We start from the raw sequence: 27,479 nt of genomic DNA, 5'->3' as shown, positions 1-27,479 counted from the left end.
AGCCTAAAAGTTGAGAATTACATTTTATTTGGACATACGGAGGACATACTGAGGACTTAAGCCCAGGAGACAGCCTCTCAGATAGCTCTGAGGGACTGTCCCAAAGAGGCAAGAGAGGAGCCAGGACGTATAGGAGTGTTTGCAAAAAACAACAACCCCAAAACAAGCAGTTGGAACATCAAAAGATTACTGCTAATTAAAGAAACACCGGACATCTCGAGTTAATGAATTTAGCCCACTTCTGTATATGGGAAGATGCAAGAGTCTGGACTCACTGAAATCGTTCCTTTGATCTGCACCTTAACTATCTGGGGCCAGTATCCTGCTTTTCTCCATCCTGAATCCCCTCAGGGTGCACAGTCTGGGGGTGGCTGCCGCGGCCTTGATGGCCGCAACATCCTTTGTTTACTGATTTGGCAGGTGACATTCTCTGTCCACAGAAGCTGACTTTCCTACTTTCCGCGAGCCCTCCTTGACTCTATGACAGTAATTCCACGGCCAGCAAAGGGTTGAACTGGAAGATTCTCCTTGCTCTAATGGAACAGGCAACCAGATTCTCAGGTAGCCACCAGCCTTTGAATATCGTCAACGGCCAAGACCTATTGATGCATCCCAGAGTCTTCTAGTGACACCGGGGCACGCAAAGAACAGTCATACAGGGGATCTGAAATCACACTGCCAGAGATTCACTCTTGTAGGCTAATACACATTTGCAACTTCTCACATGAAGCTGAAAGAAGATCTTGTGGGAAAGTCACATGGATTGACATGGGTGTGACTCACCAATAGAGGGGAACGTGGGAGTGTTATGGTTAATGGGACACATCAATTCCTTCTCAGTAATTTCTTTACCTTTCTCCTTTGTCTTTTGCAAATGGATGGCCAACAGGTTCTAAAAAAATGCTGAGCCCTTCCAATTTCCACCTCTGGCTACATTTTATCTGACTTTAATAAAAGCAACAGCAAACAGGAGTTGGAATGTCCATGACACACTTCCTGATCTGTACAAACCTCATACTAAATTTGTTATTCACAGGCAGCTTCTTACTCAGGGGCAGAAGAGGGGGAACAGGAGGGTAGGAGGAGAAAGGGGAGAAGGAAGGACAACGCCTCTGGAAATAAATTCAGACAATTAAAATTCCACCACATGGGCAGCAACGTCAGGAAAGATTTCAATGGAAGAAATGATCTTGGCCTAAGAAACCTTGACACAGAGCCTCTGACATCAAGGTTTCTGGAAAAACTCAGCCAGGAAAAGTTTCGTATATGGCATCGCTGCTTTTGGCAGAGAACTCGAAAATGGAAATGAAATGCACAGGCAGGCCACTTCTAAGCAATTTCAAGTAAGTACAGTCATAATTCATCTTTAGTCAAACAATGTGAGATTTTAATAAGAGCAACAGGAAAAGTTCTAGAAGGAAAGAACACTTCTGATTTCCATTGTTCTGCAAACACTCCCTCCCAAGCAGTGATTTATTTCACCCCCCCATCCCCACCCCAGTTACTAAGTGGGAGTCTGGTTTCTGGAACAGGAGAGAAGGTAAACCATATTCTTTTATTCCAGTAGAGGAGAAGGGTGATTATTTAATTCTTACATAATTCTAGGCAGACGATATGCACAGTGCAGTTGTTTATGTGATTTTGCAGAATTTGTGCTTTCTTAGCCTCCCACCCAAGTAGCTGGAAAACATCCACATGGGGAGCCAATGCTCATGGGGGCCTCAGCTCTCTTTTTGGCTTTGAGATGGTGCACTGTGCAAAGTATTTAACCTCCTTCTGTTTCATCTGCAAGATGGGATGGGACTTGTCGTTCCGAAACTATTTATACAAGCCTCAGTGTTGCTATCAAGGTATAGAAACTGTTTCTAAACTGCCATGTCATCCACAGAAATTCTGTCACATGCACAATAATAACAACCATTATCTTGAGCATCTACAAGTCCTGATTGTGACCCGAACTTGAATAGACTCATCACTTAGTGTTTACTTAGACTTCTCCCACTCTTAAAAGTTCTAGATCTCTACACTAGAATAGATATAGGACCCCAAATACCAGTGTTTTGGGTGAACACTGAAGCTTGGGGGGAAAATGGTATAGAACAAGGTTTTTTGCTTTTTAAAAATTTTATTTTGAATAATGATAGACTCATAAGAAGTTATAAAAATGGTGCAGAGAGGTCCCTTACCCCCTACGCCCGGTTCCCCGCCCCCAGCATCCCCCAGTTGTAACATTTTATATAACTATAGCACATTATCAAAACCAGGAAATTGACATTGGCACAATACCATTCATTAGATACTGTTAACTGGATTCGGACTTTACTGCGATTAGAACCCGTTTTTAAAACAACGTGGACACAGCTAGAGGTAACCTGAGTCATTTGCATGAGATTTATTCTTGGAGGGAACTTGCTACAGGGAGTTTGCTGTCATCAGACCCAGATACTATGGGCAAATTATTTGTCAGTGAGCCTCAGTTTGTTCATCTGTAAAACAGGAATAATAATACCACCCAAGTAAGTTGTCATGAGGAAACACCTCCAGTCCAATGAGTGGCATATATAATACTAGGAACTCCAAATATAATACTGTCCTTGGTTCCCTCATGAGACCTGACACTTCAGCACCCAGGATTCTGTAGGAGTCCCAGGTGCTCTCCCAATAATAACCTGGTTTTCGGTTATTCTTGTTATCATTATTATTTTGCTCAGGCTAGTGCTGTCTCTTATAATCAACATCCCTGACAAAGGCACATCCTCAAAAGATATGAAGTGAGAAGTTTCAACTCCGGGTTGGGCTTAATGTCACTTCTCTTAGAAGCAGCCCCTTACCCCAAGAAAGTGATTTGAAAACTTTGGGTCCGCCCTGCTCCAAAAGCCATCCTCCACCAAGCAAGCTAGCTGGCCTGGACTCTTCGTGCTCCTGGGGGCAGGAACCCAAGCTGGACTTGAGGACTGACTGATCTGCATGGTCCTCTCTATGCTCCCCTCCCCTGGCTCTGATGTGTACCCTGGAATTACCCTAAGGCTTTGACGCTGGAAGTTAGAGGAGGAGGCATCAGGCAGTCCCTAATTGTGGGTCTTCTTTGCCACCTTCCCGACTACCTGCCACCCTGTGCAGGTGCCCAATTTGCACTAATTGCAGCCTTGGTCCTGAGGGTGCCGCTAACACCCACAGGGGCTTCCCCTCCTCCTGGTTTTATTGTGTCTCACAATGACTTGTCTCTAATAAGCCAACTGGGCAAGCGCCATCCTTCATTCTCTTTTTGGTACAGTGCCTGCCATACCTTAATGCCCAATTATAAAAATACGATAATAACCCTCCTCTGGCCTACCGTTCTGGAGGCAGCACGGGGCCTCTAGTGAGCCTGGTGTGGATTTCCCCAGATCGGCGGTCCCGGGCAGAGGTCCCAGGGTCCCTGCAGTGCTGGTTGGGAGATGGGGTGGAGAGAGTCAGGGGGACATGAGGGTTATATGGAGGAAGGTACACAGACAAGAGGGAGTTAAAGAATGGAAATTGGGGCTTCCCTGGTGGCGCAGTGGTTGAGAGTCCGCCTGCCGATGCAGGGGACACGGGTTCGTGCCCCGGTCCGGGAGGATCCCACATGCTGCGGAGCGGCTGCGCCCGTAAGCCATGGCCGCTGAGCCTGCGCGTCCGCCTGTTGCTCCGCAGCAGGAGAGGCCACAACGGTGAGAGGCCCGCGTACCGCAAAAAAAAAGAATGGAAGTTGGTGGGTGGGTGGGTACCTCAGCTTCAAGGAAGCCTGAGGTTCTCGCGGAGAGTTTCAGCCCTGGGGCCAGGATGATTGTCTTATTAGAACCTTGTCTCTGTCACCCACCAGCTACTTATTAAGGACAAATTCCTTAACCCTCCCTAGCTTCGATTTTCTCCTCTGTAAATGGGGATAGCAATACCTACCTCTGAGTTCCTATATTATGAAGATAAAAGTGGGAAATAACAAGTACTTAGGGCCTCAATAAGTGTAAATTTCCTCCCCGCCGTAACCTTCTAGAAACATCCAAGCCCAACACAGCCTGGAGATGTTTGCCTGTCAACACGCAGGCGCTGAGGGCCGCCAACGTACGGTGTACCCGGGCTGGGGGATTCTGTTCCCGCCGACCTTCGGCGTTGGGTGTCAGATCTCCCCTGGGGTTCCTGGGTGGATCGGGACAGGCAGAGCTGCAGGATGCCGCGCTCCTGCGCAAACCGAGAGGGCCATCAGCTAACCTGGTGCGAGGGTTTCGGCCTGAAAGGCAGCTACCGTCTTTCCCAAGAGGCGAGGTAGGGGGGTGGCGGGGCGGTCTGGACGCCAAGGTCGCGTTCACTGCTCCCGGGAGACCGGGTGGCGCGCGGGGCGGACCCGAGGGGGTGGCCGCTCGGGCGGGCGGGGCACGTGGGCTCGCGGCCGCCAGGTGGCACCACGGCCCGGGGCCTGGGCGCCGCCGCGGGCGGGGCGCGAAGGGGTTAAGGAGGCGGCGGAGGCGCGGCGGCGGCTCTTTCGGGGAAACCCACCGGGGCGCGCGGAGGCGGGAGCGGCCGTGGGCTGCGGGGCCCGGCGCCGCGCCGGGCGGGGGCGCGGCCAATCGGGCGGCGGGCCCGGCGCGCGCGGAGCCAGGCGATATGGAGGGAGGCGCGGCGGCCGGCTGCCCCTGACGCGCCGCTCCGAGCCGGTGGTCGGCCAGCCCGCGCCGCCCGGGGCCCTGCGGCGCGGAGATGAGCAGGTCGGCGGCGCTCCTGCTCTGCCTGCTGGGCTGCAACGTCTGGAAGGCGGTGACCAAGACGCTGCGGGAACCCGGCGCCGGAGCCCAAGGTCGGTGCGCGGCGGCGGGCTTTGTGTCGGCCGCGGGCCTGCTGCAGAGGCGGCGGCGGCGGCGGGGCTCCGGGGCCGCATTGTGTCGCCGCGGCCGCCCGAGCCCGAGCCGCCGCCACCGGGCCTGCAGCCCCAGCGCCGCGCTCCCGAGGGGGCGGCGCCGCCCGGGGGCGCCGAGATACCCGGGCAGACGCTCCCGGGGGGCCGCGGGCCGCCGGGGTGCGGGTGGCATCAGCTGTTGCCGCCTCGCGTGGCTGGTGTGGATGTATCCGAGGGTCCTTTATGCGCGCCGCGGACACGCGGCACCATCTCCTCCTTCGCCCGGGCGAGAACGGCAGACCCCGGGTCGCCATCGCCCGCTCCCCACCTCGGGGCTCGGTTCTCGAAGCCCGATCGCGAAGGCTACGCTCGGCCCTTTTGTTGCGGCGGTCGAGGGGGTGGCCGCCGCCCCTGGGGTGCCCCCTGCGCCCCGGGACCCCGAGGTCCGCGGCCGCTGCCCGCCTCCAGCCTGCCGCAGTTTGGGAAAGTTTCGGGGTCTCCTCCCCCTCCCGATGCGACGTCTTTAACAGGCCTTAAGGGCTCTGCTCGGCGGCCCAGGAATCATCCCCGGAAGGGGAGAAAGAATTGGAACTGGGAGGCCCTAATCAATTTTTTTAAAAAAATCATTTCCACGGCTGTGTGTCGCCAGCTCAAGGCTTTTGTCTAATCTTTGGCCTCTGCAAATATGCTTTCCAACCCTGGGAGGAGTGTGCTCGCCTCTGAGAATGGCCACGAGCCTGTCTTTTGTTTTCAAAATAAGAATTTGTTTGGGGGGGAAGCCCGAAGGTTCCTTTGCACGGGTTTGTGCGGTCGAAATCGAGGGCTTCTCTGTTGCCTGGTTTTTCGAAAGGGTGAGTGAGGCCGCCGTGGATGCACATCTGGCGTTCACACAGGACACCAATGCCGGGCCTCGCTGGGCCTCTCTGGTCTCCCGGGAGGGTTTCCCTGCAGCCCTGGAGACCCTCACCCGCACCCCGACCCCCAGACTCCTTGCCCGCGTCCTTTCCTCGAGGAAAGGTGTGTGTTCTGTGAAGTCCGCCCAGCAGACGGAATGCACGGGGAGCGCTCCATCCCAGCTCGCTCCATCCTCTTGCTAGGACCCTGCCTTACGCCCTTTTCCATATGCTCGCCCTCTTTCCTTATGGCAAATATTCAGAACCCAGAGCCCGGGAGTGCCTGGGAGCAGAGAACCCAGGTGGTTTTCCACCTCTCATGTTGAGACAGGGAAGGGAGTTCCTACCCACAGTCGGTTGGGGTTTGATTTGTTACCTACATGTTGAATTCAAGGTTTTCATATTCATCGCTTGCTGTATCATTTGCTGGAGTCTCTTTCATGCGTCGCTTTTTCTATAGCTGTGATGGGACAAGACCATTCTGAATTGTGTATAAACTTAGTAATGTACATTACGGAAGGGGGAACATTGACAAGGTACAGAAAAGACTGTCTCTTCATGTAGGAAATGAATGTTTAGGACATTAGCTCAGCAGTGTTGAATTGTAGCCTCTTTCATTAATCCCCTACTGCTCTTTGAATCAGCTGTTTCAATGAATATGATATTTGTGTTTCAACGAGGCCATTAATTCCAAAGAATGGGTGGAATTTTTTGTTTTGCACTTGGAATAGGGATATGGAAACATTAAGTTTGTGCACTTATAAAATAGGGGAAAGCATAGCCTTAACTGGAACAAAAAAGTCATGAAAAAAACCTACTAGGTCTAGGTCAAACACCACATTTTGCAGAGAGCTTGCTGCTAAATATTTTATCTGGTAACTAAAGTCTCAGAAATGGAATATTCTGTGCGGTGAGTGAGAAAAAGTCAAGCTGTGAGATGTTTATGCACAGCTAGGAGTACCTTAGTATATTGTGTGTTTGGAGTGGGAGATCAAGTATCTTGGAATATTTTTCCCCAGGATTACTTCCTTGTTTGGGTAGGATGGCTTTTTAAAGAGCTGAGCCCAGGAGCTCTGCTAGAACTCAGGGTCTCACTACCTGGCATCTGGATTTTGAACTAGTACCGTGTTTTCAGGGAATGGACAATTGCTCCTCTAACTGTAGAAGGTCGCCTTCACCCCACTGAGTTCTTCAGACCATTTTGAAATTTATCTTGTAACATAGTTTTAAAATTCATGTCTTCTCTGCTCTCTGGGATCACATACACCATGAAGACAAATGCTATCTCTGATTCCACTTTGCATTTTCCGCAGCAGGTTGTAGAGGGTTTTGCACAGAGCTGGTGCTCAGGTTGTGTTGAAAGAAAGAGTAAAGGATTGAAGACAGCTAGTGCATATACTAAAGGGCACCATGCATACACTTTAAGAAAAAAACTTCATGCTTACCTGCCCAGAAACCTAATTTGTAAGAGTTTTGCTTTTATTGTAGAAACTGTTCCATGAATCGTACTTTTTTTTTTTTTTTTGGCAGCGCAGCTTGTGGTATCTTAGTTTCCTGACCAGAGATCAAACCCATGCCCCCCTGCAGTGGAAGTGGTTAGGGAGTCCTAACCACTGGACCGCCAGGGAAGTCCCTACGAATCATACTTTGAACATGCATTGTGCTCACATAGATGTTATGCACCAACCAAATTTAGATTAGGAAAAACTACTTAGAGACCTCAAACACGTAAATCATGGGCCAGAGCACCCCAATTAGATTCCTAGGCCTAAATGACACCTTCCTTTTTAAATGAATCCTTGTTATGTCAGAGGAAACTAACATCTGCAAAATTTCTCGGCATCACTTTGCTCTTTATATATTCAAGATAAAATTTAAAGTTTGGCTCTCCCTACTGTAGCTGCTTTGAATCAGCAAAGGGATTTCAAAGGCAACAGTTAGCTGTCACCATGAGGCTTGGCTTTGCTGGTCATGAATTTGAACCAACTCCAGCATATGATTGCGTGTTTTTATGAAGTGTTTCCATTTGAGTTGCCCTAAAGTGGTCATAGTATCTAATTTTTTTCCTGGGAATTTATAGAAACCGTTATTCACAAGTATCTACTAATTCTGACTTTCTCCACCTCTTACACAACTGTGCGCTAAGACCAGCTTGATAGAGGGGGCCTCTACTTGAAGAGTGGTAAGCTGTGCAGACGTGCTCTATGAGATGTATTCTTGAACCCCAGCACTCTCTTTATGTGCCAGAAGAAAGGTCAGAGCTAGGTTGCTGCTTATTCTCTAACAGTAAAGTATTTTGCAATGATGTGCTATTTTTTTGTTCCTCTCAGAAAAGCTACAATCTATCATAACATTTGAGGTGAATGGTTGGCTGTCTCTCTTCTCTGCAAAAGGTCTATTCCTGGCCAAATTCAAATTTCGGTTTTTAGAACATCGTGATCAGTTGAAAGACCAGGAAGGGATGTAAGCTATCAGGAGGATTATCCAACAGGCATGACTTATGCTGACAGTATATTAAGAGCATAACATCTAAATAAAACTCATGGGCTCACATCCTGGGAAACTGCAGGACTTGAACTTGCCGAGACCTCTGGACTTCCTTGCACGCCAGGTGTGGGAATTCTATGCAGAAGCAACAGCAATGTCTAGGGAATTTCTGGCAAAGTCTTTGAGATGAGTTTAAGAATTATTTTTGTATCCTATTTGTACTTGTCCTGTAATGCTTGGTAACTTACAGCTTATTAGTTTAGAAACCTAACCAAAAGAAAGAAAATATTGCATGGATTTCCGAACTAATAGCTTTCAAGTGAAGGTACCTTCTCAGTTTTAATCAAGCCTTCATTTTAAACAAATTACTGATATGTCTGTAAATCTGTTTATTTTCATTATTGTTGGCCAATGCTAATTTAGTAGTTTTATTAAATACTGCTTACTAAAAAGGCACACGGAAATAAGTTGGACAGGCAACAGACGTGTATAATACTCTATATTGAAGGAAAAATTGAATATAAAAACATTTCAGAAATCTAGTTGGAAGAATTTGCCCTGTGATAACACATATACATCAGTAATGCTTTTATAGTTTGCTTTTATATATGACTTCCGGACCTTTAAAGACCACAGTCCTGGCTAAATTATTCAGTTCCAGCAAAAACGGAAGTGAATGTATTTTAACAGTACTTTTTAAATTAAGCTTCGGCACCCTAAATAGACCAACTCGTTATAAGAAGTGATCGTTCTTAAAAATTCTATATTGTGACCCGATGGTGTGCCCTACATTCAGAAAACCATTACGTACTTTTGTAAAGTCAAACTTGTAAATAGGCAACATTTGAGGCAATTAACCACTTTAGAAAGGGTTTCACAATAAGTTTCCTTAAAATAAACAGTTTATTCTGCGTATTTAAGGCGACTCCACCTTCCTCTGATCAAGCCTCTGCTTGAAATGTTTGCAGCTCCTCTTCCTCTCAGATAAAAGTGAGGCTGCAAACATTTGCCTATTTTTCTTTCATTTACCCCTTGCAGGATCTATTAACCCATAGAGATTCCAGTAATTAAACCCTATTACGTGGATGACTCCAACTTTTCTCTCTCTTGCTCTAGTTCCTTCTGTCCAACAAGCTACTGGACGTCTCCATTCAGTGCACGAAGCTGACCTCAAACTCCTCAGCTGCCAGCCTCCTTCTCCAGTCCAGCTTACCTTAAGTTCTCTATTAAACTGGACTCAAAATCTGGGTGTCCCCTTAGATCCTTCCTCTACCTTATAATCCATACAGTTGGTCATTGTAAGGGTGCATATATAGAGCACATTTATGTAGATGTCTTTAGATCCAGGTAGGTGCGTTTATATAGTATCAGAAGGCGCTTCTTGGTCAAGTTTATACTTCTTGTTCTGCAGGTGAGGAAACCCAGGCCCAAAGAAGTGAGGGGACCTCAGACAATGGTGTTCTCTAGCCGCACAGACCCTGTGGACGGTGGAGTCATGGCCTCGAAAAATGTTCATGTCCTAATCTCTGGAACCAGAGAATACAGTAGTGCTTTACGTGAGAAGAGGGACTTTGCAGAGCTAATTAGGTTAAGGATCTTCAGATGGGAAGATTATTCGGGATTATAAAAGGGAGGCAGAAAGATCAGAGTCAGAGAAGGAGATGTGACAACGCAAGCAGAGGGTCAGAGCCAGAGACGGTGAAGATGTTTCACTGCTGGCCAGGAAGACAGTGCCAGGGAATGCAGGCGGCCTCCGGACGCTGCAAAAGGCGAGGAAGTGGATTCTCCCCTAAGGCTTCCAGAAGGAATGCTGCCTTGCCAACGTCTTGGCTTTAGCTCCGTGATGCTGATTTGGGGCTTCTGACCTCCAGAACTATAGGATAGTAAATTCATGTTATTTGAAGCCACTGAGTTGTGGTACTTTTCTATGGTAGCAATAGGAAACCAGTACAGAGACTGACCCCCAAGGACTGTGAGAGATGATGCACCCATACAGCCAGGGTAATGGTACAGCTTGGACCACTTTGGGGGACCAAGCTGCTGAAGATAACATTTGGAGGCTTTTTGCATCTGTTTAACAAAATTCTGCCAAATTGGAACCCTGTTGGGGGCCCTTGGGGAGAGCCTAAAGGGCCTTCCCACCATCACCACCAAAATAACGATTTTTTTTTCCAGAGGAGCTCAGTGGGCTGTGACTTTTATTTGCAAGCAAGGTGCATGCAATTATCGGTGTTCCCTCTAGCGCGGGGATTACTCACACCTGCAGGGAGAAGCGATCGCCTCTTTTAGAAATTTGGCTTCACTTGGCTCTAATCTTTGTCGAAACATACCTATCAGTAACTAAATGAGGTAAAAGAAAGTTACGACTGAATGTCACCATCAGCCCCCGAAGCCATCGTATAATAAAATGATAGGGGACCCCCAACGTGGAACGGCCTCCCAGTGTTGTCTCAGAGGCTCAGCACATCCCCTTGATGTTTCTCTGCCTCTCTTGGGCCAGTGAGCCCCACCAGCTCGGGGGCCTGGAACCCCCAGAACCATTAAGGATGCCTCCTGCAGGGAAAGGGGATGGGGTGAACTGGGAGATTGGGATTGACATATATATACTACTATATATAAAATGGATAACTAATGAGAACCTACTGTATAGCTCAGGGAACTCTAATGCTCTGTGGTGACCTAAATGGGAAGGAAATCCAAGAAGAGGGGATATATGTATATGTCCAGCCGATTCACTTTGCTGTACAGCAGAAACTAACACAACATTGTAAAGCAGCTAGACTCCAATAAAATTAAAAAAAAAAAAAAAGACGCCTCCTGCAGGTGGAGGACACAGCAGTATGGAAACACCCAAATAATCCTCGACACTGCCCCGATTGCAGAATGCAGGAAGAGGGAGACTGCTTGGTCTCCTGCAGTTCCTATCCCGCTGGGAGCAAAAGACTAACGTTCACCTTAGCCCAGAGAAGGGAGCCACCACTGCGGGGGTCGCTGGCCACTTGGTGGAGTGATGTGGGGATGGGAGAAGGGGAAGGATAATGAAGTGTCTCCTCCCGAGGAGCAGACCCAAGAATGGACAGAAGCCTGACCCATCTCGATTTCAGGGCTTTAGCCTAAAGGTAAACAAAGATTGGAGAAAGGGAGAGAATGACTCCCTTATATGCAGGCCGAAGACCTTGCCTCATGTTAAGGCATCATTCTTCCCTTCCCCTCCCATCTCATCAACATTCCTTCACTCATCTCTCTTCATTTTCCCTCCCAGGTACTTGTGCAAAGCAGCGTGTCTTTCTCCCTCTGTTTCAGTCTGTTCTTTCAACCCAGGCTCTTTCCACGTGGCCCTCTTCAAACACCATTTTAATTCATGTTTCTCTCCTGCAGAGACACGTTAACTCTTTTCCCGTTGCCCAGAGTATGGCATCTAAATTATGACGTCTGGCCTTTCCTCATGTGCCTGTTCCAGCTTTAGCTCCGTTCTTCGCCAGGTTGGGATCACCCCCTCCGGCTAGAATGTTCCATCGTTGTCCCCTGGGTGACGGTTGTACATCCTCACTTCCCTTCACTCACAGCCATGCTCCCCTTTTCCATTCTTAAAATACTAAATGTGAAATGTCTGCTGTATGAAAACAGTATGCTAAACACTTGTTAGACGAAAAAAGGGTTCTTTGGGGCTTCCCTGGTGGTGCAGTGGTTGAGAGTCCGCCTGCCGATGCGGGGGACACGGGTTCGTGCCCCGGTCCGGGAGGATCCCACATGCCGCGGAGCGGCTGGGCCTGTGAGCCATGGCCGCTGAGCCTGCGCGTCCGGAGCCTGTGCTCCGCAACGGGAGAGGCCACAGCGGTGAGAGGCCCGCGTACCGCAAAAAAAAAAAAAAAAAAAGAAGGGTACTGTGGAGGAGACAGTATATTTTGGGGTAAGCTTGATTCTTTAGGGGTGCTTACTTTTTCACATTTTACAATCCAATTGAAGAAGAAATGGAAAAATAAATTAAGGACATCACCAAGGTACTTTAATGTAATTAGGCAAGAATCTCTTAACATGAAACCGTTAACAGTTGCATGAGTAAAATACAGCTGTAAGTTGTCTGTGATGTTTATTTCTAGAAATTTCGAGGACTTGCCCACAGTAGGCCACAGGAAGTTGTATTTGAGAGAGCATAAGCACACAGAACATCACTTAGTGCTCCTCAGAGTTGTACGTTAGGTGAGACACGTCCTTTTGGTGATCAGATATTGAAGCAGGGACAGTATTGGTTAGACAGTGTTGGTTCTGTAGTGATTTCCAGTATCAGCTGAAGCTCTGAAATAATAATTGCAGAAACAATTAGGTAGAACTCACAGTACTTACAAAGGGTGGGGTGGTGAGATGATCAAATATGGATTTAATATGTTCAAATAGTTTGAGCCCTTAATTGAAGCTTAACTTTATATAAAACATATAAACATACTCAAATATGAGAACTGGCAAGATCTTTTGGGATTGTGGGAAGTAGCCAGTGGTGTTGGAAAAGCTGGCTTAGGAGAAATTAACTTGGAAGTGAGTACTGAGTTTGTAAAAGATTGGTTTGTTTCTTATTTGTTTTGTTTTGAGCTGTACCCCACAGGGATAGAGAAGCCTGAGTGTAATGAGAAGAGGCAACCATGTCCAAGTCAAATGAACACTTCATTTGCCTAGACTTCTTAGAGCTCAGAATTCGAATAGAAAAATTATTGAATTCATATTGAAGGAAAGATTTTTAATGTAATTTTGACAGAGCTGAACTAAAGACATAAATGCTCTGATGAAAGCTAGCCTCAATCCATAAGGTGAATCACATTAGTCAGACCTCTGATTTCAAACCAGTAATTAGTAGCAGTCTTATGGATGACTTTATACCGGGTGTAGTCGAGTGTGGCTGTGCTTCGTTTCCTCAGCCTCACGATTAGCACTTAGATCTCTCCTCTTAAGAGAGAAGGGTCAACAACAAGCACTTGTTAATGGAAATCTATCTTAACAGAGAGAATTAAAGCACGTGTAACTTGGGTCTCTATTTTATTATTAACAACATTCTATTTATTTGCCTATTCTTAATTTGATTATTTATAATTTATAGTTGATTTCTAATAATATTTTATTAATGATTTGGATGAGTACCTTGCAGGGATGTTGATCATACTTTCTTCTGAAATAAAGACTAAAAGGGGGTGTCTTAGTCCATCCAAGCAGCTGTAGCAGAATACCATAGCCTGGTTGGCTTATAAACAGCAGCAGTTTATTTCTCAACAGTTTGGGAGGCTGGGAAGTCCAAGATCAAGGTGTTTGCAGATGCGATGCCTGGTGAGAGCCCACTTCTGATTCATAGATGGCCATCCTTCTGCTGTGTCCTCCCATAGCAGAACGGGTGAGGGAGCTCTCTGAGATCTCTTCTTAATCAGGGCACTAATCCCATTCATGAGGTCCCCACCCTCATGTGCGTGTGCGTGTGCGTGTGTGTGTGTGTCAGGGTAGAGAAGGAATAGGAGAGAAAAAGAAAAGAAAAATAACCCTTCCAGAGTCTATTATTTGCATCCTACCAGTGCAAAACTAGAGGTTATATAGGGCTGTTTCAGTGCCTGTCCTCCTCTTTAAAAGAAACCTGAACAGGGACTTCCCTGGTAGCACAGTGGTTAAGAATCCACCTGCCAATGCAAGGGACACGGGTACGAGCTCTGGTCCGGGAAGATCCCACATGCCGCGGAGCAACTAAGCCTGTGCGCCACAACTGCTGAGCCTGTGCTCTAGAGCCCGCGAGCCACAACTACTTAGTCCGCGTGCTGCAACTCCTGAAGCCCACATGCCTAGAGCCTGTGCTCCACAACAAGAGAAGCCACCGCAGTGAGAAGCCTGTGCCCCACAATGAAGTGTAGCCCCCCTCTCGCCGCAACTAGAGAAAGCCCGCACACAGCAATGAAGACCGAACGCAGCCAAAAATAAAATAATTAATTAATTAAAAAAAAAAAACTAAACATATATGCCAGTTGGAAGGTGCAAGAGTCGATACACTCCAGCAAGTACCAGGATCTCTTAAAATGACTAAGCAGCTTCTAGAAGTTACTTGGGACACTTCATTAACCCTTTTGAGTCACGAGTATATTGATTCAATTCCTCATAGTCTAATAGTCATTTTTAAAGTTAAGATAATAATAAAGTTCTAGACATATCTATTCACAGAAGTCAGATATTTTGAATCAGAGTTGAGCATACCAAGAGATGACCTGCTGTAAAAAGTGAAATTTCTTGAGATTTAAAATCACCCCTAAAGACTGGGTATATCATTTGGAAATTGAGACCAGATAGGATTGTCCCCTTATTTCCTCTGCTTGTGCCATTAACCTATAGAAATGTACATTGGGTGTTGCAGATGCATGTGCATGTCTGCATGTAGATTTCACAGAACTGAGCCATTCCAGAAATCCTCGCTGGGATTCGGGAAAAAGTGGGTGCTTGAGTCAGGTCCTCTTTTTTCAGTTCTGTTTCTTCCCTCATATGGCCTTTGCTAATTTTTAGTCTATTTCAGAGCTGCCTGCTTTTTTTTTAGAAGCTGTATCCACATAAAGAACAGTGACACCTGTGTACGGCTTCCCTGCTGTATATACTGTTGGTACTTTCAGCGAAGGTACTTTCCCCAAGTCCTTTGAGTTCTTTGGACTTCTACCCAGACAGACAGATTTAGTGGCATAAATAGCCTTTCTGTTGTTTATATTAAAATAGAGATTTTATAAAAGGAAAGGATTTTTTCTGAACTTAGAACATTTTCTTGCTGTGATGCTCACGAGATAGGGATGTTCAGTCTGACGCCTGAATGTGGACCCTCAGAGCCCAGCATTGGTTTGGTGTTTAATGTGATAGAAAAATCATCCTCTGAGAGTTGCTGGTCGCTCTATTATTGTCTCAATATTTTTTGATATTAAGAAAATCTGTGATTATTCCGAGTTAGGAAAACAGAATAGCATTAGATCCATGTAGGTCTGTTATCCTAAATATTGTAATACAAGAGGGTAGTGCTTCTTTGAGGATGGCGTGAAAGAAGTTACTTGTGTTTCACGTCATTTGATTATTTAAAATATTCCCATCTAATCAGAGGTTGGAGGAGACTGGTTTTTAGATGCCTCCTTTAGAACCAGGTTTTTCACTTTTTGCTCAGCTTATCAGTTTCTTTCTCTGTTACCTACCATCTGCTAGACATGTTTGTGACTGTGTGAGAAAGCATATGGGAAAGGGATAGAGAAGTTAATGCAGTCAACTGGTGAGTGTGGAGGACACAGTGTCTGCAGTCTGGGCAAGTTTACAGCCCATCTGCTGGAGCCCAGGGAGCCCTCTTAAAATATGGCTCTGCTGTCCAGGCAGAGTACCTGCAGGATTGTCCCAATGTTACTAGTATGGCCACAGCAAAATTAGGTCTCCTTCCTAAACAACGTTCCTTGGCAGATACTCTATGGATACATTTTTTCCTTTCCTGTAAACTTAAAGACTGCCTAGTGAAATGAGACTCAGAAAGCGATCCTTTTAGCTCACTCACCTCTGGGCAGAGCAGACTGTTAAAATGGCTTTTCATGCACAAGTTTTATTTTCTTTAGAACTGATTCTTGTGCTGTAACTTAGGTTTTTAGTTGAAGTTAAAATTGATAGAAATGCTCCTATTATGAACTTTCTCCCCTACTGTTTGAACCAGTTTTTTGAAACTATCTTGATAAACCTCATTTGCCTTTTTAAATTTAAAGATAGAATCATTGCCTATAATGATGGTTCTTTGAGTGTCTTGATGGAAATCTATTAGATGTCACATAAAATATTAAACTTATGCATTCCAAATCAATACATGTTAAAATACTATATAAATGCTAAGTAAGTATGAGAAAGGAGTTGCCAGCTCTTAGACCAGGGCTGTTGTTCATGTGTACTCGTTAGATAACATTTTGTTAATTAGGTGAAGCTATTCCCTGCTCCTATCTTCCCATTTCTAAATTCAGAATCCCTAGGGAGATGTGTACCTGAGAGAATGGTCTGGAAAGACTTGAAGTTAGATGCTTCCTCACCTTATCTCTCTGTTAGCTGCTTCATGGCTGATTAGCCATTCTTTATACACCCTTCCCCTCACCTATCTCCACACCCATCTGTCTGCCCACCCACCTATCCATTCATCCATCCATCCATCCACCCACACACTCATCCACCCATCCACCCATCTATCCACTCATCCACCCATCCATCCATCTATCAACCCACCTATCTATCCATCTACCCATCTTTATACCCACCCATAGGTTCACCCATCCATCCAACAGAGAGTCTGCTTGCCTTGCCTTTCACCACCAAAACACTGATGTTATTATCTTAAATTTATAGGATCCACTAGATTTTCAAGTGCTTTCAGAGCCTATCTGTTTTGTTCCTCATAATCCTGAGAGGTATTGGGGAGAGAGATTATTCCTTTTTATACATGAAAAGCAATGTGGCTTGCAGTCATGTGCTGGTACACCGTGGAGGTGGAGGTCCCACCCGCACACCCTCCTCTGCTCTCCTCTTAGCGTGTCTCTCAGTTGTTCTAGGGATTCACACTCACTGTTTCTGAGATAATTTTCAAAGATAATTAAGACCCAGCCCCTCTTTTCTGGAACTCAAGCTTCCATGAGGGGAAAACAGGGATAAGCAAAAAGCAAAGCGTGCAGGGTTGCAGGGAAGGGAATGACTGGCTGGGCTGCCTGAGAGGCTTTCCCAGGGAAGAGGCTTTGGAGCCGGGGTTTGAAGGCTAAGAATTAATCATGTAGAGAAGGTTGGCAGGGAGGCACACCCAGGGCCACACCCCCATCCATGTGAATCGTAGCTCTTGGGGGGGACATAAGGATAATGGCGTCATCCGCAACGAGGTCTTCTGAGTTTATCGATAAAGCATTGGAAAAAGAGCTGCTTTTTTTCTTTTGTTGGAAAAAGTATCAGTGGAGTTGCTGAATTTGCTAATAAACTCATGTCTCATCCCACGGGGCATATTGAGTAGTGGGTGTTATTCTTAAGTCTGTGAACTGGTTGCCACGCCTATCTGTCTTCCTCTCCCCAGTTATTATAAAACCTCTTTTACCATCTATTCTGCTTGGTTGGTTAATCTTCAACTACATAGTCCAACATCAAAGGCTCTGGCTTTTGCAGCATAACTTTCTGTAACCTGAGCCTCCTCTGCTAATCATGTGTAATTTATTTAGAAGGCAGTTACTGGTCTTTGTTCCCCATCTCCTTTCCTTTTCCCCCCCCCATTCTTATTCTTGCTTTTTCAGTTAAGAGAAAGTATCCGCCTCACAGCAACCAAAAGGGCACAGAAAGGTCAGCCTCCTTAAAGTCAATTTCAGCCGCAGAAGGAGGAGACTTTGGTGTTTTTTTGTTGTTGTTTTAAGTTTTATATTGGAGTATAGTTGATTTACAATTTTGTGTTAGTTTCAGGTGTACAGCAAAATGAGTTAGTTATACATACATTTATTCTTTTTCAGATTCTTTTCCCACATAGGTTATTTCATTTATTTATTTATTGGCTGCGTCAGGTCTTGGTTGCACTGCACGGGCTCTTCGTTGCAGTGAGGGGGCTTCTCTCTAGTTGTGGCATGCAGGCTCCAGGGCGCGAGGGCTCTGTAGTTGCGGCGCGTGGGCTTTGTTGCCCCTCAGCGTGTGGGATCTTAGTTCCCCAACCAGGGATCGAACCAGCATCCCCTGCATTGCAAGAAGGACTTTTAACCACTGGACCACCAGGGCAGACCCCATATAGGTTATTACTGAGTATTGAGTAGAGTTCCCTGTGCTATACAGTAGGTCTTTGTTTATTATCTATTTTATATATCGTAGTGTGTACATGTTAATCCCAGGCTCCTAATTTATCCTTCCCTGCTAAGCTTTCCCCTTTGGTAACCATGTTTTCTAAATCTGTGAGTCTGTTTCTGTTTTGTAAATAAGTTCATTTGTATCATTTTTTTAGATTCCACATATAAGTGATTATGATATTTGGCTCTGTCTGTCTGACTTCACTTAGTATGATATTCTCCCGGTGCATCTATGCAAATGGCATTATTTCAGCCTTTTGTATGGTTGAGTAGTATTCCATTGTATATTTGTACCAGATCTTATTTATCCATTCATCCTAAGTGTTGATGGACACTTAGGTTGCTTCCTTGTCTTGGCTATTGTAAATAGTGCTACAGTGAACATTAGGATGCATGTATCTTTTCGAATTACAGCTTTCCCTGGATATATGCCCAGGAGTGGGATTGCAGGATCATATGGTAGCTTCATTTTTAGTTTTTAATGGAACATCCATACCGTTCTCCTTAGTGGGCGTACCAATTTACATTCCCACCAACAGTGTAGGAGGATTACCTTTTCTCTACACCCTCTCCAGCATTTATTGTTTGTAGACTTTTTGATGATGGCCATTCTGACCAGTGTGAGGTGATACCTCATTGTAGTTTTGATTTGCATTTCTCTAATAATTAGAGATGTTGAGCATCTTTTCATGTGCTTTTTGGCCATCTTTATGTCTTCTTTGGAGAGATGTCTATTTAGATCTTCTGCCCATTTTTTTTGATTGGGCTGTTTGCTTTTTTGTTATTGAGCTGCGTGCACTGTTTGTATATTTTGGAGATTAATCCCATTGTTGAAAATAACCACTTATGCCTAGATCTTAGTTTGTGTAAGAGTGATTGAATGTGCTGTGTTTATCTTTCCAAGTCCAGAAGTGATCGAGATAAAGGAGCTGATGGTAACTATTGTAGTGACGGGTTGGGAGCGATTTAGTTCCCAGAGGAAAAGGCCCCTCTGGTGGTCCTTATGGGAGCAATGGGGAGACTTCTCAGTGTAGGGAGTGGCTGCTTGGGAATCAGGAGGTCACTTTAATTCCCTCACTTTTGCATGAATTGAAAGGTAAGGTGCAGAGTGTTGTCGGGAGAGCCCGGATTTAAGAGCTGTTCCTTTATTCACTCATTCATTCATGGGTATTTATTAACCCCCTCCTACTCTTTGTCAGGCAGTGTAAAATAGATTCATGACCGCTACTCTGCCGGGGTTTACAGTACAGTGGGTGCAGTGAGCTCTTCAGCGAGTAGGACTGCTGCTCCCGACGGAGACATGTACACTTAGGTCTGCTGTGGACACCTGTGCATGCAGCCCTGTTCCTTGCTTTTGTTGACACCAGCCCTGGCCTCTTCTGTGTGGTTCTAATTACATGTCAACTTTTTGGATAACGGTCTAAGTGACTTCCTAGCTTGCTGTGAAAACACCGGTTTGCTAACGAGTCAATTAACAACTGTCACCAAAAAAAGAAAAGGGAAAAAAATTATATAATCATATCTAAAATTGAACTTGAGAAGCATTTTCCATTTCGCCCCACCCTGTTACTGTATATAATATAAAAAGTTGACATTACCTTAGACGGTAGCATGAAGCCAAACTACTTTGAAAGATAAAGGCCTGTGGGTCAGAAAGAGAAAAACAAATATCGTATGTTAACGCATATATGTGGAACCTAGAAAAATGGTATGGGTGAACAGGTTTGCAGGGCAGAAATAGAGACACAGATGTAGAGAACAAATGTATGGACACCAAGGGGGGGAAGTGGCAGGGGGTGGTGGTGGTGTGGTGAATTGGGAGATTGGGATTGACATGTATGCACTAATATGTATAAAATAGATAACTAATAAGAACCTGCTGTATAAAAAATATAAAATTAAAAAAAAAAGACCTGTGGGTAAAGAAAAGGAAGACTCTGTTACTTTAGAGAAAAGGTAAATACAACTGAAAAATGTTATACAATGAAATGTAATATAATGAAAGGAGCACTTGATAACTTCCTGAGGTGATGTGCCTAGTCTCCGTATTACCTTTAGGTGTGGAACGACCAGAAGGAAAGCCAGCCGATCTTGCTCTGCTGGCCACTGCTGCCCAAACTCCAGTATGGACGTGTATCCCTGGCAGGTCTGGTTCAACGTGCATCCTGGTCCAGTGGGTCTGATGTGGCCCCTAAGATGCTGCAGCTCTTACTATGCTGCCGGGCAAGGGACCACACTTGAAATAGCGAGGCTGTCCACTGCCAGTCAGTTCCTAATGTTTAGAGACAGACAGAGGCAGAGCCAGGAAGCAATCCGTTTTGTCTGGCTCCTCTCATATGCCCTGTTACTCGGCCACTGCGCCTGCCACCAGGTAAACGCGCTGCTGCTTTTTCCTTAGGTTTTTAACATCTCAGTTTAAAGAAAGCTACCTAGAAAATTCATTCTCACCTTATTCAAAGCCTAGCTTCAAGATAGGTAGGTGGGGCTTCCTTGGTGGCGCAGTGGTTGAGACTCTGCCGGCTAATGCAGGGGACACGGGTTCGAGGCCTGGTCCAGGAAGATCCCACATGCCGCGGAGCAACTAGGCCTGTGTGCCACAACTACTGAGCCTGCGCGTCTGGAGCCTGTGCTCCACAACAAAAGAGGCCGCGATAGTGAGAGGCCCGCGCACCGCCATGAAGAGTGGGCCCCGATTGCCAAAAAAAATTAATTAATTAATAAACTCCTACCAATAAAAAAAGATAAGGTAGGTGATGTAGTCCACTCGGGTGTTGTGATGGACACAGATGTCTTGGAAGGGGCTACACATGTTTTTCTATGTGCGTATTCACATCCTTAAACATCCATACAGTTAAAATGTTTATTATGTACTTAATTATGTACATAATAAAAACTGTCCACAGCTCCCGTAAGCCTGATTGTGCACTTCGTGTTCGGTTATCGTTTTTGTTTTTTTATCGCGGTACGCGGGCCTCTCAGTGTCGTGGCCTCTCCCATTGCGGAGCACAGGCTCTGGACGCGCAGGCTCAGCGGCCATGGCTCACGGGCGCAGCCACTCCGCGGCACGCGGGATCCTCCCGGAAGCGGGGCACGAACCCATGTCCCCTGTATCGGCAGGCGGACACTCAACCACTGCGCCACCAGGGAAGCCCACGCGTTCGCTTATCTTTAACCTGCCTTTAGACCATCTCCAGCTGGACTGCGTATGTTTCTGACCTGATGAAAATAATTTCGAAGAGCAACAGAAGTACCGATATTGGTCTGGTTCCAGTTTGCACTTGATATTGAACTGCCTTTTTATACCGTTTCTTTTTCTGTGGAGTGCAGTTCTTACAAACCGTGAAGCTTACACGTTTTTATCCATGTTATGGTAGTGTGGTTTTTTCAGATTGTGCAAATGGCATCTTGAATAAGCCACTTATTGCCAGCTGTTTGGGGCTCATTTAAAGAAATAATAGTAACAATGACTGTTGTTACTCAGAGATGTAGAGTCCCGACTTCTTTTCCAAAATTATTTAAAAAGAGTAACGACTGAGTAGATCTTTGAGTTGTTTTATTCAAAAGACGTGGTTTTTGCACCACACCTAGATAACACAGTAACAGAGCTGCCAGCTGCCCCAGCTGTGTTTACTTCGTTGTCCCTGCGTAGAAGGTGGTTCAGGCACTGTCGAGGCAGCAGGATTCCAGGGTGACCTTTTCGTAATTTATCTCCGTGGAGATTCTTGGCTGCCTGAAGAGTCCCAGAGACCTTAGAGGAACCAGCAGAATGATTGATCTGTGTGAACCTTTGTCTTTCTGGCTCATGGGGGTTTTATTTTTGTTTTGTGTTTCTAAATGAACGAGGTGGAGTTGCATCACCTAGTCAATTACCTCTGGAAATGTTCATTTCCTCGCCTCCGGAAGCGTGCCACTTGCCCAGGTGAAAGCCAGTATGCTCGGGAGTGGGCTTCAGACACAGCTGGGCCAAGGCTAGTTCCTCCTGCAGGGCATCTGGGGCTGAGGAGGGGACACAAGGGAAAGGAGCTTAAGAAAAGCTCTCCGCTCCCCCCGCCCCATCCTGGCCCACAGCATCCCAGCCTTCAGCCCTGAGCCGTATGATCAGGGTCTTCCTGCCTGAGGTTCCACCTCTTTATCTCAGCATATCTTGAGGCCTCTCCCACCCAAAGACACACCTGTGAAACGGCACCTCCGTGGCCCTGTCATCCCTCAGACTGTCCACTTCTCACACCCCATTGCCACAGATGCTGCTGTCTGTGACGTCTCTCCGTTGTCACCCCCAAGTCATCCCTTAACCCTCTGCTTTCTCTCTCCCTTGACCCCGGCCTCTCCATCTCCATGACATGCCGTCCGGGCTCCCGTGGCAGTGGCTTCTCCTGCCTCCTCTCCTCCTGCTGGGGTTGCCCTTTCTTAGTCTCCTTTGGGTCCCTCCTTTCCTTCACTTCCTCTTGAGAGGAAGATGTGATCCAGGGCTCCCTCCGTGGACCCCCAGAGCATCCTCTTTCCTCTGGGGCTTCCATTCCCAGCCGTCTTCCTGATGGACTCCCCAGTCTCCATCCCCTGTCCAGCCTCCCTCTTGAACGCCTCTCTGTGCTTCCGCTGTTTGGTGGATGGATGTCTTCACTCCCGGGAGCCCAGCTCTCGGGCTTTGCCATGCCTTTGCACCAGCTGCTCCTCCAGGCCAGAATGCTTTTGGCCGATTAACTCATTTTCACTCTTCCTAGAGCATCAGGTGTCCCTTGGGGAGCCATCTCTGGTCCCCCCTTCCACTCCTTCAGGTCTGTGCACATACCTTTGCTCTTTATTCAACAAATATTGAATATGAATGCTTGGGTGTTCCAGGCACTGTTCCAGGTGCCGAGGGTTCAGCAGAAAACTCCATCCTCACACTTGCTGCCCTGTAGCGAGCAGTTGTGTGCGTGTGTCCGCCATCCGTCTCCCTTGGAGGCCAGAGCTGCCCCTCACTCCTGGCTCCCCTGGGGTCCTCAGTGTTTGCTGAAAGAGCAAATCCTATTATGCTGATTTTCTCCCTTCTCCTGTCTCCCTTTTCTGCTGGTGTCTTTCCACCATCTCTGGCAGGAGCAAAAACAGGGAATACAACTTCATAATTACAGGATTAGCCAGATAAAATTTCATCACTGTTTCCGCCTTCTGCATATAGTTTGTTGAAATTTTGTGTGTGTGTGATGCAGAGTGTGAGTTGAATGCTTCCTTTGTTTGATAAATTTGCTCAGCTGCAGCCAGCAACAAAAGTTTCCTTTCTGCCTTGTCCTTTGTTCAGAGCTGACAAACTCAGTTCTTTGAAAGGGAGAGAGGAATATTCTGCTTATAACCTATTCTGGGCAGTTCCTATGCCATGAAGACCAAAGTATTTTGTTGGGGAGCAAGCAGAGGGTTTTCAAATGTTTTTATCTTGTAATACATCCTCTCTTTCTCCTGAAACAAAGTAACGCAAGGCAACAAATAGACTCTTTATGGGCTATTACTGGCAGAGGTGCCAGATAAAACACAGGACACTCAGTTAAGTGGCGTTGCACTTAAACAATGAATAAATTTTTAGTGTATGTATGTCCAAGTATCGCAGTGGACGTAATTACACTAAAAAAGTATTTGTCGTTCATCTGAAATTCAAACTAACCAGGCATCCTGCATTTTTTCTTTCTTTTTTTTTTTTTTTTTTTGCAGCACGCGGGCCTCTCACTGTTGTGGCCCCTCCCGTCGCGGAGCACAGGCTCCGGACGCGCAGGCTCAGCGGCCATGGCTCATGGGCCCAGCCGCTCTGCAGCATGTGGGATCTTCCCGGACCGGGGCGCGAACCCGCGTCCCCTGCATCGGCAGGCGGACTCTCAGCCACTGCGCCACCAGGGAAGCCCCCATCCTGCATTTTTATTCACTAAGTCTGGCCACCCTTATGACTGGCAGAAGGCACTTAGTTACTGGGATTTGCCATTTTGGGCTCTTATTTTCAATCACGGTAATGTTTCAGAGGTACCTCCTAGGATTTGGTGAAAACCACTGCCTTTGCCAACTTTAAGAACTTGTAGAACACGTCTCAACCCCAAGATGGAGGAACAGTGAGAAGGTGGCTCACTCTTTCACCGGACCTCCTTCAACCTGGAGGGTTACAGTGTCGCAGGATTAGTGGGAAAAATGATGTGGCAAATGGCAGCCCAGTCTTTATCCCTGGGATTGCTCAGCTGTTACAGCAGTATAAGTTGTCTGGTATGTAAGTACATTCAGTTTCATTCAGCAATAATTTATTAAGTCTTCCACGCGTGAGGCAAAGCAGAGGAAACTGCCCACCTGCAAGGTGCTCACATTCTTGTGAGGAACAAAAGCGTTCCCAGTGGGTGTGCACCCTGGGTGGACGTTATAATTACCTGGAAGCATTTTTGTTTGTTTGTTTTAAGTAATTTATTTATTTAATTTTTGGCTGTGTTGGGTTTTCGTTTCTGTGCAAGGGCTTTCTCTAGTTGCGGCGAGTGGGGGCCACTTTTCATCGCGGTACGCGGGCCTCTCGCTATTGCGGCCTCTCTCGTTGCGGAGCACAGGCTCCAGACGCGCAGGCTCAGTAGCTGTGGCTCACGGGCTTAGTCCGCTCCGCAGCATGTGGGATCCTCCCAGACCAGGGCTCGAACCCGTTTCCCTTGCATTTGGCAGGCGGATTCGCAACCACTGCGCCAACAGGGAAGCCCTATCTGGGAGCATTTTTAAGCAACACTGGTGCCCAGGGATGCACCCAGAGATTCGGAGTCAGGTGTCTGGTGGGGGCCGAACACTGATAATTTTGAAACGCCCTCCCCCAGCTTCAACGAGAGTTGAGACCGGCTGTTTCAGCATCACACGTGGTCGTGAAGGATTCTCTGAGCACGGGTACCGAGGAGGAACGGCAAGTGGCACAACCTCTGCTTGTGGAGGGAACACGTGGCCAGTGTAATTCTGAGCCGTGACTCAAAGGGGAGGCCTCCGAGCCCTTTCAGTAGCAGCGCAGTGCTTAGAAACCACTCATCACTGCATTCCTGAAATCACTGCTAAGTGAGGGTGCCGAGGGTCCGACTCCCATACCAGAGGGCCTCAAATTGGAGCTAAAATTTTATGGGAGCTGGATTCATGCTTACTTTCCATTTGTCATTAGTCCTTTGTGCTGTACGACTGGCTGATGGGACCCGAGTGGAGTTAACGTGGGAGAGTTAAAGCGATGAGTGTGGAATTGAATATAATTCAGTGTAAAGACTGACTGAGAGAAGCCCGTCCCAGCGGTACTCGCTAACACTGTGACGTATAATTAGGTTGACACATCTGTCCTGTTACTAAAAGTCCTGTGGGGCGAGTCCCCGGGTGGAGGGCTGGTTTGGCCTGCAGGTCACCTGTGCTTTGTAGCCCCAAGTCAGTGTCTCCGAGGGTCATCAAGGACCTCCTGCATCTGAATCCTGGGATGCTAGTGAAATATGCAGATTCCTGGGCCCTGCCTCAGAGCTGGGGGACCAGGATCTCTGGGGGGTGGGCCTCCAGTCCAGTAAAGAACTCCTGATTCTGGTGCTGGGGTCAAGGGCTTAGTCTAAACTGCATCTTGAAGGTAGAAGACTCTGAAGTCAGATGGGGGTGGAGGCCAACTTTCTTCTTCTTCCCCTCTTTCTTCTTTATTGTTATTGTTATGATTATTATTTTTATTATTTCTGTGAACTTCCCTCTGTTGGGGGCAGTTTTATTATTATTACTATTATTGTTGTTGTTGTTATTATTTCTATGGACCTTCTGTTTGGGGCAGTTTTATTATTGTTATTATTGTTATCTCTGTGAACCTTCCTCTGTGGGGAGCATTTTTATTATTATTGTTGTTGTTTTTGCTATTATTACTATTTCTGCAGACCTCCCTCTGTTGGGGGCATTGGTATATGACCTCTTTGCCTTCTCAGAAGAGTGAGGATCTCGTGGGCATCCTCAGAAGTACCGGGTACGTCCCGGGTTATTTCCAGCTCTGCGTAGTAGTTGATAATTTTAGGACAGCTTGTCTTTCTGCTTTGCTGAAATGGTATCACTTTTCTCTCTTTGATAGTTTCTTCCTGTTGTTTTGAATGCAGAGTTTTTCTTAAACTATGAGCAGAGTCTTCCACATTTAACTCCTAAGTAATGCCATGTGTCTTATCGTAAATCTTCATTAGTGAATAGCAGAGCTAAAAATAGAACAGTGACGGTTGGCAGCAATTGAAAAAACTAAGGAAAATGTTGAATATCAAGTTTTTAAATTTTACCTCTTTATTTTTTGCTAATTTGGATTTTGACGTGATTTACGGAATGACCTCTGAAGTATATCCTTCAGTCAACTGAAAATAGGATTTGTTACATAAATTAGTAACAGAAACCAGAATTTCTCAAATAAGGCTTTTGGTGAGCTAAGCAGCGGTGTTTAGCTCACAAAAAGCCCTATTTGAGAAGAGGAATATTTGGAATATTCCGATTCCAAATAAGAATATTTGGGGACTTTTCCTATGTCATCCTGGAAAATATTAGATAAACCTTTAGATAAATTAGATAAAATTTTAAACAAATTTTTCCTTCAATACATTTTTCTTATCTATGTTGCTTGTCTCTATTAGAACCTTTTACAAGAGAAATTCTATCCAACCCCAGATTGGAAACTTATTTTAAGTTTGGTAAACCTACATATCAGTGCAAATTTCCCCATCACTTCTAGGTGTTCTGCCACCTGAAAAATTTGAGATCTACTGGCAGAAGCGAGATTGCAAATTTAAAAGCATTCATTCGACTTTATTTTTATATTTACATTGCAAATATTGAGAGAGTTAGGCTCCACCCCCTTTCTGCATCACACACTCTTGTTATTCTGGCTCCATCTCAGCCGTCATCTCTGAGTGATGTTCTCTGCAGGTTCCCCTACACTCTGTACAGCCTGCATTATGTCACCTGCCGTGTTTTACAGGTAGGCACCCCTCCCGGTCCAAATACACTCCCTATCAAGAGTTGCAGAAATGTTTATCCTAAAGTCACTGACCAGCCTGAAAAATCCACTATCGCACGTGCCACCAAGTGCGCAGGTCTGTGCAAGAGGCTGTCGGGGTGGGTGGCGAGTCCTAGTCATTCACCCCCCGATAGGATCTGGACTCCGAGTGTTTATGCGTCCCCTCTGTGATTTGCCGGTCACTTTAACAATGGGATTGAGGACGAAAGCAGGGATGTGCACTGACATGAGCAGGCGGGTGGGTTCTGCACTTGCAGTTCAGTGCTCAGACTGAGCCCAGTGGTCTGCAACACACAGGACTTTACATCACAGCAGAGTTCAACTGTGGGCCTTGAGACTGGTGTGTGAGGGAAGCCTCGGGGCTATCAGGAGGCTGGTGACTGTCCTGTATCCACATCAGCGGCCTCTGTCTTCCCTGGTCTTTGCACATGCACAGGCAACAGCAAAACCCCTTC

General features: G+C 46.4%; 1 protein-coding gene across 1 annotated transcript in view; it reads left to right on the top strand.

The window, feature by feature from the left end:
• The first annotated feature begins 4,690 nt into the window (after positions 1–4,690).
• FAM171A1 (family with sequence similarity 171 member A1) overlaps positions 4,691–27,479 on the top strand; it is a 125,254-nt gene continuing 102,465 nt past the window's right edge. The window contains exon 1 of the mRNA XM_082649133.1: positions 4,691–4,810. Within this exon, the coding sequence (XP_082505259.1) occupies positions 4,714–4,810 (97 nt within the window). The 5' untranslated portion in view covers positions 4,691–4,713. The remainder of the gene's footprint in view (positions 4,811–27,479) is intronic.

The sequence above is a fragment of the Grampus griseus genome, assembly GCF_964374135.1.
Source record: "Grampus griseus genome assembly, chromosome: 2".
Taxonomy (NCBI): domain Eukaryota; kingdom Metazoa; phylum Chordata; class Mammalia; order Artiodactyla; family Delphinidae; genus Grampus; species Grampus griseus.
The sequence above is the reverse complement of the archived record's forward strand: the minus strand, read 5'-3'. Positions and strand labels throughout refer to the sequence as shown.